Source organism: Falco punctatus (assembly GCF_963210335.1).
Source record: "Falco punctatus genome assembly, chromosome: 16".
NCBI classification, from domain to species: domain Eukaryota; kingdom Metazoa; phylum Chordata; class Aves; order Falconiformes; family Falconidae; genus Falco; species Falco punctatus.
This window is the reverse complement of record NC_137596.1, coordinates 7,762,175-7,774,648: the sequence shown is the minus strand read 5'-3', so window position 1 is coordinate 7,774,648 and position 12,474 is coordinate 7,762,175. Positions and strand designations below refer to the sequence as shown.

The window sequence follows — 12,474 nt, the reverse complement described above, 5'->3', positions numbered from 1 at the left end:
GGAGCTGGTTGGGAAGTTTGTCCCAGCGGGTTATAAATGGGTGAGGAGGAAGCTTGGACAACTGAACAGAGGCAGGTACGTCTAGGATGTTGTGAATGAAAGGTCACGTAACCAGGAGAGCACCTTTGCGTGCTAACACAGAGCAGGGCATGAGAAATGGGAGAGGGCTGCTGCTTACCAGTGCAGTTCCTCTCATCGCTGCTGTCTGAGCAGTCCAGATATCCATCACACCGCTCTGTCACCATAATGCAGGCCTCTCCGTCCTCGCATTTGTAACCATTAGGGCATGACAGGGTGCTGCGAGTAGCTGAAAGAGGCAGAATGGTTTCAGGACTCAGCGCAGGAACACTCTGACCAGCACTGAGTTGCCTGCAGTGGCAGTGCTGCTTCAAAAGCAGGCATGATGCTGGGGTGGCTGCATGTCGGGGAGGGAGCTCAGGCAGAGCGTGTCAGTCATAGGGCTGTCTTGTTCTGGCTGCATCTTCTGACATGGTGGCATCAGAAGAACCTGGAGCTTATCCCACAGAAAACAACTGGACTTCTAATAGGGATGGCACTGGTTGTTTGGGCTTTTTATTCCTATTTTTACTGTAACACTGCATTTACTGCAAGGATTTCACCAGCGATAAAACTCCTCAGTGGCTCCCCCGTCTCACAAAGAACTTCCCAAGGGAAAGAGCCAGGCGAGACACTCTCCCCTCGCGGCACTCACGGCAGTTCCTCTCGTCCGTGCCATCCTGGCAGTCCCGCACACCGTCGCACCGCTTCCAGTTGGGGATGCACTTGTGCAGCTGCTGGCACTCGAACTCGAACCGGCTGCAGCGTCCTGGGAGCCCCGGGGGGGTGGCCGTCACGTTGGGCCCTGCACACACCAGCGAGTGAGGAAACGGCCCCAAGGCACAGCCAGGCGGCTGCTGCCACCAGGAGGGACCAAAACCTGTCCCCAGGTCCCGATTCCACTAGATGGCAATCTCTTCCCATCTAGCAGGTTCTGCTGGGAGACACCTAAGCCATCCGCTCTCCTGACTGCAGAGGGCTGGGAAAAGCAACTGCCCGCCCGCGGGGGATGTCCTGCAGCAGCTCAGAGCTCGGCAAGCCTTAGCAAGGACTGCAGCGAGGAGCCCTCTTCTACCTTCAGTGCAGGTGTGAGCTGCAAACCCAGCCCGCAGCCCTGCTCTCCGTGCCCCTACACAGTCTAAGACATGACAGCGAGCAGGGGCAGGGGCCTGCTGCAGCAGTACTTCAGTGCATGTGGAGCTGGAGCAGTGTCCCAGCTGGTAGCAGGAGGTCTGACCCCAGGGACAGAGGAGAAGGTGGGTGGGCTTTTACACCACGGTGTAATTTAACCCTGTAACGTGGGAAGGCTCCGAGACTTGAAAGGCCCACAGTCCTTGCAGATGTGACCCTACAGGAAAAGGGTGACGAAGAGAAAAGCTTACGTGAAGTTGGGCAGGCTTCCTCGTCAGAGCCATCGGTGCAGTCCTTGTAGCCGTCACAGACCCAGCTGTTCATGATGCAGGTGCCGCTGTTGCAACGGAAGTGATTTGGTAAACACGTCGGTGAGATCGATGTAGTAATGGGATGAACTGGAGAACCTAAAAACGCAGCAGGGAGAGCTGATCTGAGATCCTTGCTCCTGCGCACAGGCTGTAAGCCGGGCCCGTTCCCAGCAGATTGAGAGCCACTAGTAATGGAGGGAAGTGGGGAGCAGGCATAGTATTACAAGCCCAATGTTTTCATCTGTATTGTATCTGCACAGCTCCTAATCAGGATTGCCAAAAACACAGAGTAAGAAGATATATGAGTGTACACTCAGCCCATTCATTTTTTGGAGCCATGGGGGCTGCCACAGGCTGCCCCAAGCAGCGCTGTGGGAAGGCAGCTGATGCTGAGAGTGGTCTTTCAGTGTGCCACAGCCCAGCCTGGGCCAGGGCTCCCGCGAGCAGAGCAGAGCTCCGTGTGCCCTGACCTTCACAGTCCTTCTCATCAGACCAGTCCCCGCAGTCATTCTCCTCGTCACACTTCCACCGGTTGGGGATGCAGTGCCCATTCCCGCACTGGAACTGGTAGTACCGGGAGCAGTTCGGGGCCTCTGTTGGGTTTTCTGACAACGAGAGGAGAGTCCCATCAGCCCTACAGTTATCTCACCAGCCTTCAGCACTGCTGAGATGTAGAGGCACCTCAGGCCAGGCTACAGCTGGCCCAGATAGCATCAAGCATCACCCAATTTCCCTGAGCAGCACAGGCAGGGTCCTTTTTCTTCATCTTCAGCATCCCCACTTCTCACAGCCCTCGCTAGCCTGTTGCCACCACTATTATGTCTACATGCTGAGTGCTTCATGGCCAGACACCACCTACGATCTCAGAACCAGAGCTGACGGCAAAATTCAGACAAAGCATGGCAGAAATGGAGAAGCAAACCCTGCAAGTCCAAAATGAAGACACAGCTGCTTCATTGCCTGGGTACCACTCCTACGGCTACCCAGGGAGCAGTGGTAAATATTGAGTTTGGCTGAAAACTGCCTGTCTGCTTTGGGCTGGGAATCTGTGGAGTAAATCCGGTCACACATGATTTAGCCAACCACAAGATCTGCCAGCCGTATCCGATTTTCAGTGTGCTTCACTTTACCTACATGCAAGATGAAGAAAACGATACTGATCTCCATGCAAGACATTGCGATGAGCAAGTGGAATGCTACGCACATGCACGTGTATGTACATACGTGAATGCCTACATAAAACATGAACAAGCCAGTAGGCTATGCTCCTGAAATTCAAAGGAGGCTGGAGCTATGGTAACAAGAGACCCTGAGGTACTGCTCACCACAGTTTGCTTCGTCAGAGTAATCACCACAGTCATCCATCCCATCGCACTTCCACACCAGGCTGATGCACACGCCGTTCTGGCACTGGAAGCTGAACTGGTCGCAGGTCCGGTGGAACTCAGGGTCCTGGGCTGCAGGGCGGCATGGAGAGACATCAAAGGTTTATGTGTCAAGACCAAGGGCTTGACGGAAGCTCATTGTTGAGGAGGAAGGAAGGAGCACACTCAGAGGCAATCATGGATTTATAAGCAGAACACTACAGTCCAGAGCCACCTCTTAGGAGATCTGGCAGTGTTCTGGTACCCTGGGGAATGCACTCTCCTCTCCATGCCTCTGGTTTCATTCCCTAGCCAAACCCCCTTTTGCAAAGATGCACAATATCACACTTACAGCAGCCAGCATAGTTGGCATCTTCATCTGATCCATCTCGACACTGGATGATGCCATCGCACACCATGGAGTGGAACAAGCACTGCTGCCGGTTCTTGCACACAAAATCCATGTAGCGGGTGCACAGCGGTTCTGGAGAAATGGGAGGTCAAAAGGAGAGGAGATGGCACCTCTGCTGTCCTTGGCAGCAGGAATGCCACCTGCTGTCATCTGCACAGACCTGAGCGCAGTGGCTGGATTTCAGGAAGTTACAGAAAGTTTCCAAGACAAATCGCTCGAGCTCTGTCCTGGCACAGGCTGCCCTTGCCTGATAGCGTGCCGGGGTGCAAGCGGGTTGGCACACGCACCAGAAGGGGTGTGGGCACCTCCCTGAATACAGCTTGTGACAGCATAACCTCCCTGTCTGTCACAGCCCTGCCTACTGCGCCTTTTGCTGATGCTGCAGACCAGCCGATTTCCCAGGGGGCTCCTGAATGCTAACTAAAGCTTTCCCATTATCTCGCCAGGGCTTTTCTCCCAGTGAGACAAGCTCTGGCAGACCATGAAGGCTGTCAGCCCTCGCTGCCAGGGCCCCGCCAGCTCCCTGCAGCCCTGGTACCCACCACAGTGCTGCTCATCCGAGGCGTCGGAGCAGTCGTTGATGCCGTCGCAGTGTTTGCTGGTTGGGATGCAAGTGCCGTTCGGGCACTGGAAGCCGTTGCACTTTTTTTCTGAAATTCAGAATTGGGTGGATGTTGTGTGGGGTTTTTTTAAAGCTGCATTTAGTTAGCTACAAAAAGCCCTGGCACGGCCCCAGTTGCCTTCTCCCTGTGTCTGCCTGCTTTTGGAGGGATGGCAGTTGTCCCCGTGAGTTTGCCGCAGCATTACCTCAGAGAGTTTGTAGAAATCCCTCCCACCCCGTAGCAGATCCCACTCCGCATGTGGCACGCATTACCGCAGTTGGCAGGGTCCTCATCGGAGCCATCCTGGCAATCGGCGTCCCCATCGCAGGCCCAGCGCTGTGGGATGCAGTGGCCGTTCTGGCACTGGAAGCTGGAGGCCTCACAGGTGTGATATACTGCTGAAACCAGAGCCAGGGGGACCGCCTGAGCGTGGGGTGACCCCACATCCCTGTGTGCGTTGAGTTGGGCCCCGCCATGCACCCCTGCTCCCTCCGCCTGCACAGGGACACCGCGCTGCAGCAGGTCCCAGCACTGAGCACAGCTGACCACCCCGTGGGCAAGAGATTGCTGGGAGTCCAGACTCTCCCTGGGTCATGCCATGGCTTTTTCCCCTCCATGCTGTGCTTGCTCACAAGCCTGCTGTGCCTAAGGGATGGCTTTCAGAGGCTAGCGAGCCCTCTCAGAGCTCTCCCAAAGTTAGGAGCCTCTTTCCCTTTGATCTGGGTCGTTGGGGTGTGTGCACAAAGGTGACAGTGGTGGTACCTTGCCAGAGATGGCAAGAAATGTCGCAGTGAGCAAGCAAGCCTTGGCAGAGCAGCAGGGTCCCCCGCGCAGGGCAGGACAGACTCAGAGACAGACTTTAATTAAGGCAGGCAAGGCTTTTCTGTGTTGCCAAAGCAAACTAGAAATATAATTCTCCTTGGGTTTCCAAGGGAGTAGGGCCCTGGCTCTCCTTAGGCTCCTGTCACGAAAGTATCTGCCTTTGGGGTATCTTGGTTGAAGCCTAGTCTGTGTTGTCACTTTAGAGACAAATACTACTCTTCAAGCAGGAGAGCACTCATTATTATTGAGAAGAAAAGCAATGCTCAACTTAATTAAATTGGATGCTACTGAATTTTAGGTTAGCGAGTGACATGCACTTGCAGGTATTTCAAAATACTACAATCTTGTGGCAGTAATATTCTATTAGGTATTCAGCATGAAATGTAATTATTTTAGATAAGAGCAATAAGTGCAGTCGGTGAAGTCAGATGAAATGTTTCTCAAATAATTGCGATCCTCTTAGATAATTTCAACTTTAGGATCTACAAACCCAATATGCTTTTTGAAGTAGGTTCCCTTCCTGTAGTAATTCTCTCTGGAGAAACTCGTATGAGAGATAAGTGATACAAATATAAATTAAACCTTCTTATATAGCCACGTACTTGGAATACTAACGACCAGGATCCCCAGTGCCACGCTGTACAGCACGTACGCTCAAGGCACGGCAAGTGCCACAGGGGGTGAGTACGACAGGAGCTCAGAGGCCTGTAAGGGATCTCCTAGATCCTCGTGCCAGAGCCCCAGGACAGCAGTCGGCATCGCTGTCTGCCCCAGCAGCTCCAGGGCTGCGGCCACAGCAAAGCCGCTGTCGGCATCCCCCAGGGCTCTCGTGCTCCCCACAGGGCTCCCCTGGCCCCATCAGCCCATCTGCTCCGACAGGCTGATCTCAGCCACACAGCGTGGAAACCACTGCTTTTATCCTGAAATATCCCCTGTATTGCTTTACAAGTATGGTCTTGTGTCTTTCACTGATGAACTGAAGTACTGCCTGCTCTCAGAACTCTCTTCTCATGCAAATACTTAAGGTTTTGGCCTGGTTGGTTTTGGGGTGTTTTTTTTAATGGAAAAGACCGATACATTGTTACCTGCTGGTTTTTCTAATGAAAAAGAAGGCTCTGCCTGGGTGTTAACCTCGGAAGACTGCTAAGGAACATCAGTTTTACATTGTGGTGCTGATTATGGTTGAGTGTTGTGACTTTCAGCTGCAAATACAGAATGAGGCTCACAGGTGCAGGTCGCGCTGCACAGGAATCCTGAACCAGGAACAATACTATTTCTGGCAACCAGGTTGCACCAGTATGAGTTGTAAGCAAACCCAAGAGTGGATCTTTCACATGTAACACTGTCGTTAGATTCTCACACTCATGGAGCAAAGTGAGGCTACTAGAAGAGAAGTCACTTCCCAAATTAAATCTGCCTCGCCATTAGATCAATTAATTGCGGAGAAGCTGTAAAGAACATGTCCATTTTCTGCAACTTATTGAATGGCAAGAAAATGGCCAAAGTTCAAGCTGTGAAACGCCACCAGTGCATGCTGGCCTGTTTGCTGCCTCCATGCAACAAAGGAGCCCTTTCTGTGCAGAAACATCCTCTGGCTGCCCAGCAGCCACAGACCTGCTACCCCATTCAATGCAGCTTCAAAGGCACGGCCGCCGCCGGCTGGCACACAAAAGGTGGACGGCCCCGTGGCCACCACAGCCAGGCACGCCTGTTGGTGCAATCTTGCAAGTAAAAAGCAAAGCTGGATCATTGTGCGAGCATCACAAAGCTGTCAGCAAATTCAGAGCAGGTCCTACGGCCTGTTGAAGGCACTGGAGGAAAGAAGCCCTTTGCTTTTGGAGCATTACATCACCCCGAGCCGAGCTGCAGCCTGCCTGGCTGCCCTGCTGGGCGGCTCAGATAACAAGCAGGGAAACTGAGGCACAAGATGTTGGCCAATGCATACAGCACTTCAGGCTCTAAGTAATGAGTGTTTGCAACAGATGGTTATTGATCACATCAAAGTGCTTACCAGTGCAGTTCGCTTCATCAGACCAGTCCCTGCAATCGTTATCACCATCACACTTCCAGGAGAGACGAATGCACATCCCTGAGCTGCAGCTGAATTCATCATTTCTACACTGGTGAGCCTCTGCAAACAAGCACACACATTTCAGATGTTGTTGGAGCCAGAGGACAGCAGAAGGAAAGCTTCACGTGAGCTATTGAGGCTGCTGTCTCAGAGGTGACAGACTAGACAGTCCTGCAAAGGGGACTCATCTTGAGAGCATGTTTTCCTGCCTTGTCCCTAGCCCTGAATGACCAAGACCTACCGCCCTGCTGTTTACTAGCCTCTTCAGTTCAGCACCCCGCCTCTCCAAATGGCTAAGCTGGAGGTGGATGGCCACAAATATAGCACCACTGAGCAACCCATGCCTTCCCATGCACTTGCTGGGCAGCTGCCCAAGGCCAGCTTGTAATCTCTACCAAACCTCTCCTGGCTCTGGGCCACAGGAGCACCCAAGGAGCAGAGCCGGAGAGCTGGATGATAACGGCTCAGAAGTCTCCCTGCCAGACCACAGCAAGAGGGAGAACCAGCACACAGCCTCGCTCTCTGCTCCCGTCCCTCATTTCCCAGCACCCAGTAAATGATGGGAGGCAGCTGCTGGCCAGAATAAATGTGGGATCAGGCAAAGCGCTGCCTTACTTTACAGTGTCTACGAGTAGTAGCCTGTCCCAAAACACTGCTGGGCTTTCCACCTTTGCATAGGGACAGGGAAGGAGGTTTGAGTGAGGGCACTCACCACAGTGACTTTCATCGCTGTTATCCCCACAGTCGTCCTCCAGGTCACATTTGTAGGACAGCGGGATGCAGGTCCCTGAGCCCTGGCAGCGGAACTGCATCTCAGCATCACACATGGTGGTGGCTAACGCAGCAGGGAGGGAGAGGAGAAGGAGAAGGAGGCTAAGGCAGTGGTTGGGAGATGGTTCCTGCTGCCCAAGTAATCGGTGTAGGGAGAGGGACAGCATCCTTCAGGCTTTGCTCAATGCAGCCTGAGTAACTATTACTGTATTTTGCTGTCATTATGAGGCACTCTCCATAAAGCAGAGCAGAGCAGGGTTAGCCGTCTGTCTGGGGGTCAGGACTGAAGCTCCTGCCACTGTCATGTCCACTTGCAAGCCAGAGGCAGCACTTCCCAGCCAGCGAGCAAGAAAGCCAAGGCTGTGGAGGTGGCTGCTCCCCACAAAGGGGCCCTGAAACCATGGGTGGTGGGATGAGACAGGGTAGCCAAAGGAGGGGAAAGACTGGGCCCGAGTGTTCCTGTCCAAGGCAGCATCCCTGTGCCAGACTGGTGAGCCTCCCAGCAAACCCACACAGAGGAACGGGTACCCCCAGAGGCTTTCCCTCACCTGGAGCCAGACAATGAACTCAGACTTGGACTCTGCTGACTAGTACCTCAATGTTAGCAGGAAAATAAGCTCCTTATCGGTAAAAAATGGGCATAAACAGCATCTGTCCACAAACACCTGGTCCTCCACTGATTCCTAACTTTAAACCCGGCCCTTTTTCCACAGTGCAGTAATCCAAATGCTTCAGGCTCTGCAAAGCTGTGGAACATCTCCCCCTCCTGCATCAGTGGTCCCTAATTTTACTTGAAAAGGTGACCTCCATCTTTAATGTGTGAACTCAATTTATTAGCTCAACAAGACACCCACATCTGCATGATGCAGACAGAAAGTCACTTTCTATCCACACTCTTTTCCTTGGTATCGGCTGTGCCCTCAATTGGCCTCAGAAGACAATTACTGCAAGAGACAAACACACGCCCTCACATGACAGCTGGCATCAATCTCACCAAATTTTAGACATTTACACCTGAGCTGGTCAAGGGGGAAATACCGGCCCTTGCAGGACAACTCATCCAACCAGCTTCCAATGTCTGCCAGAGGAGATGAGATACACCCCCAGAGCACCTCTTGCTCTCCATGACTATGAACAGAGCGTAGACCATCGGCTCAGGTGCAATGCTGACAGAGCACACATCTACATTTGAACAAGCAAACGCCACCACAGGACACTTACGGCAGTTCTTCTCATCACTCATGTCCCCACAGTCATTATCATTGTCACACTGCCAAATGCTGTTTATGCAGTTCCCATTGAAGCATCTGTACTGGTTTGGCAGACACGTGTTTTCTGGTGCAAAAGGGAAAACAAAAACAAGGTGGCATTAGGCGTGACGCTGCGCTTTCAGAAGATAGGACATACTCCTCCTCGTCCAAAGGGCAGCAGAAAGGTTGTGCTGACCTCTTGCAACAGCAGAATCTGCCTCTCAATGTAAAGCAGCAGCAAGAACTAAGCAGGGTTTTACCTTCCTTTATGCAGGTGTTGTTCTTCATGATATAGCCATGAGGACAGTCACACTTCACCTCCCCTGTGGGCAGCAAGGTGCTGGACACCCCCTCGGGGCACTTGCAGCTCCTGCCATTGTTCGACTTGGGCAGGCAAAGCAGGCTGCAGGGCTTGGCAATGCAGGCATTCTCCCCTGGAGCAAGAGCAGGGAGGAAGAGGACATTGTCAGGACAGAGGGCTGGAGATGCCGTAGGAAGCCCAGTTTCACCTTCCATCCCAGGCTTTGGGTTCAGACCCCGATTAGGAGCCAGCTCTGCGGTACTGAGTGCTGAGGCTGGCCTTAGAAATGTACAGAGCCATCTGCTGCAAGGGAGATCGAGGGCCTTAAAGGTCCTCCCAGTCTGTTGCAGGCTGCTGACTGGCAAAGCCCTTTGGCAGCCTTTTACCTGTTTGAAAATGAATCCAGTCCCTTCAGAGCATTCACACACAGGGGCTGCTTCTCCCTTATCGCAGCCCAGATGGATGACGAAGTGAAGGGCAAAGCTGGTGCAGCTCTGAGACCCTGTATTTTTTTTGGCCCCTACGGCCCTCTACAGGGGAAGGCCATGCTCCGTGACCTAAGCTCTAAGGTGCCACCACAGCTGACTGCCCTATGGTCTGTCTCCCTGATGGGGAGCATCTCTCCTGGCAGCTGAAAAGGCAGGTGCACTGCTCACGGAACCCATTCCTTACAACGGTGCCTGAGATTCAGACTCTGCAGGAATAGGGATATATTCAGGCTCACAAAGTGTGAGCTGGGATGGCCCAGTGGCCTGGCAACCTACAGAAACGGGGGATGAACGCACTTCTAAATCGCAGGAAAGATCACCTGCACTCACCTGTTGTCTTCCCTCTGTAAAAGATTTTCATATCCATGATCCCATTTAGCCGGCTGACTAAGATCTCCATTTTTGAGCCGCTGGTTTTGGATGCTCTGAAAATACTCAGCTGTGACCAGTCATTCCAGTAGATTTCATTCTGAAACAGAGGCTTTGCTCTTAGCGTGAGGAGCAGTGCTGCCAGGGCCGTGCCCATCAGCGGTTACTGCACTAAGCCACAGCAACTGCCTGGATGCGCAGAGCAATCAAGAGTGCAAAGTCTCCCCAGCCCAAAGGGCAGAAGAAGGGGAAGACCTGAGCTGGGATTTGAGCAGGAATGGAAGCAGCAGTCACATGTGCTGAGTGGCAAACAATCTGGGGAACATCGCGCAGTGCAGCTGCTTGGGAAAGCTGCACATCTCTTGGATGTTGGTCCCAGTTTCAACTGCACCTGCCCGCTTGTTTCAGGGTTTGTGGGGACATGCCAGGAGCAAGAAAGAGAGCAAGCATCACACCCACTCCTACCCTCCAAATCCAGTGCGCTCAACGCTCCTTCGCCACCCACCGCATAGACAGACTAACCTCAGAGTGTGCACACTATGGAAACACATACCAATGGGAAACAAGCCGTTGCAAACATACCTTAAATACAGCAATAGCGTAAGGGTGAGGGAGGCTGTCCAGGATCACAGATCTCTGCAGCCCATTGAAATTGACCCTCTCAATCCTGTCCATATAGGCTTCAGTCCAGTAGATCCAGTGCTCATCCACAGAAATGCCATTTGGCCACCGCACACCCTCTGACACGATGCACCCAGCCGATGACCCATCCATGTCGCTTCTGTAAATGCCAGCTCTGGAGTCTCCCCAGTCTGTCCAGAACATCAATCTGACCACAGGCAGAGAGGTTACTCAAAATCATAACAAAACAGCTCATCAAAAGGAAACAAGTTATGAAGCAGAGGTTTGAGTACTTCACATTCCACGTCTCTTGCAAGAAATGCCTTTGGAAAGGCAGCTCTTTGCAATTCTAATGAATGCCAGCGGCAGACCTACAAGCAGCACAGAGGCTTATTTAGCTGCAGGTTCTGTGGTGCGAGTGCAGCTGTAGGTTACCTTGTGCTGAACTGCTTTGCTTTAGCACACACACCTAAAGACAGCTCAGGTTTGTAAGCACTACACTTGCAGCGCAGCAGCCACGGCAAAACCATACTCAGGAGATGTAACTTGCGTTTGGCTCCTGAATTTGAGCACGGCTCGGTTTCTCAAGCATCACTGCAGCTTTCCCCACTGACCAGCCAGTTTTACTGGCAGGAAAAGTTATTTACTAGTAGATAAGTATGGGTAGGAAAAGAGCCGTTAAACTGAAAGAAAAACCAAGTCTGTGATTGCTGCGAGGCAGCTGGTGCCTCGGTCGGGCACATGATGGCAAGAGTGTGGCGCAGGACTGAGCCATGCCTCGCTGCACTGCCCGCTGCGGCTCCCATCCCCCTGTCGCACCCTTTGGGGCTGAGCCTCACCAAGCTTTCTGAGCAGCACCCTCCCTTGCGTTTGTGTCTTACAAGTGTAGTGTTGAAGGAGGGCCTGTAACAGCATGGCACCCCTGGGCAATACCAGGGTACCTGACTACTTGTGATGCTCGATTTCTTACCCATCTTGGGGAACTAGAGCAAGGGCTCTGGGTCGTTCAAGTATCGAGGAATTGAGGACAGTAAGTCGCAGGTCTCCGTCTGGATTGGCAACCTAAAGTCGTAACCAAAAAGAGGAGCTGTGCATTTACTGTGGGCAACTGCACTGGTTAAAGTTAGGTAAAATCTGTGGCCGGTAATTACTACTCCCTCATAAAACAGCTTCCATGGGCAGAGGGAGCGGTTACAGTGAGGCAGGTGATAAAAGAGGATGGATTGGTGTAGGTATTGACATTTCTGTGTGACTGAGCAAGCAGCCGGCTGCTGCAGTGCTCTGTCTGTACCCTGTGCTGGCTGCATGTACTGCACGAGGACGTTGCTTTCCACCACCACCACCCCCGATTTCTGCTGCGCAATTCAGTCTCACAGACCGACCCCGGTTTAAGTACATAGGGCTGCATGGTACCGTATCCTGTTTGCATTTAGATCCAATAAAGTGGCACGTGGGACAAGGGTCAGTGTGCAGTAATGCCCCCCCCGCCATGAGACTTCAGGGCAGCACCCAGCTCAGGGCCCAGCCTCAAGGATGCACCAACACAATCACCTCTTTTTAGCATGGGTCGGCATAGCTGTACCTCAATTTTGGGAATCCCGGCATTGACCCAGTACAGCAACTGACTGAGTGGTTCAAAGGCCAAAGCTTCCACTGTCTCCAGCCCAGTACTTATGATTATTTCTTGCCCAGAGCTCCCGTTGAGACAAAGACGCTGGGGGGGAAAAAAAATCAGAATAAAAGATGAGGAATTTCCACAGCCTCAAGGAGAGCACGGTCAGGTGTGCGAGGCAAGCCGTAGCTCGGAGGGAAGGAGTACCCAAGACAAACATTTGGTTTTCAGGGTGTATGTATGTGCACCACCTGCCCGCGGTGCACGGAGGCGATGACACGGGCAGCCGGGG

At 52.7% G+C, this 12,474-nt stretch overlaps 1 protein-coding gene and 1 long non-coding RNA gene across 4 annotated transcripts in view; one reads left to right on the top strand and one right to left on the bottom strand.

Moving 5' to 3' along the window:
• Positions 1 to 12,474, bottom strand: part of SORL1 (sortilin related receptor 1) — a 53,407-nt gene that overhangs the window by 15,554 nt on the left and 25,379 nt on the right. For 2 of the 3 annotated variants that reach the window (XM_080366399.1, XM_080366401.1), the window contains exons 18-33: positions 12,153 to 12,284; positions 11,541 to 11,632; positions 10,532 to 10,778; positions 9,911 to 10,049; positions 9,052 to 9,225; positions 8,763 to 8,876; positions 7,483 to 7,605; positions 6,711 to 6,830; positions 4,150 to 4,275; positions 3,818 to 3,925; positions 3,216 to 3,347; positions 2,825 to 2,956; positions 1,970 to 2,104; positions 1,440 to 1,595; positions 713 to 862; positions 179 to 307 (exon numbers count right to left, since the gene is read on the bottom strand). In XM_080366399.1, the coding sequence (XP_080222525.1) occupies positions 179 to 307; positions 713 to 862; positions 1,440 to 1,595; positions 1,970 to 2,104; positions 2,825 to 2,956; positions 3,216 to 3,347; positions 3,818 to 3,925; positions 4,150 to 4,275; positions 6,711 to 6,830; positions 7,483 to 7,605; positions 8,763 to 8,876; positions 9,052 to 9,225; positions 9,911 to 10,049; positions 10,532 to 10,778; positions 11,541 to 11,632; positions 12,153 to 12,284 (2,209 nt within the window). The remainder of the gene's footprint in view (positions 1 to 178; positions 308 to 712; positions 863 to 1,439; positions 1,596 to 1,969; positions 2,105 to 2,824; positions 2,957 to 3,215; positions 3,348 to 3,817; positions 3,926 to 4,149; positions 4,276 to 6,710; positions 6,831 to 7,482; positions 7,606 to 8,762; positions 8,877 to 9,051; positions 9,226 to 9,910; positions 10,050 to 10,531; positions 10,779 to 11,540; positions 11,633 to 12,152; positions 12,285 to 12,474) is intronic. The other variant, XM_080366400.1, reaches the window with a different exon arrangement.
• Positions 1 to 12,474, top strand: part of LOC308054123 — a 136,654-nt gene that overhangs the window by 110,524 nt on the left and 13,656 nt on the right. The window lies entirely within an intron of this gene.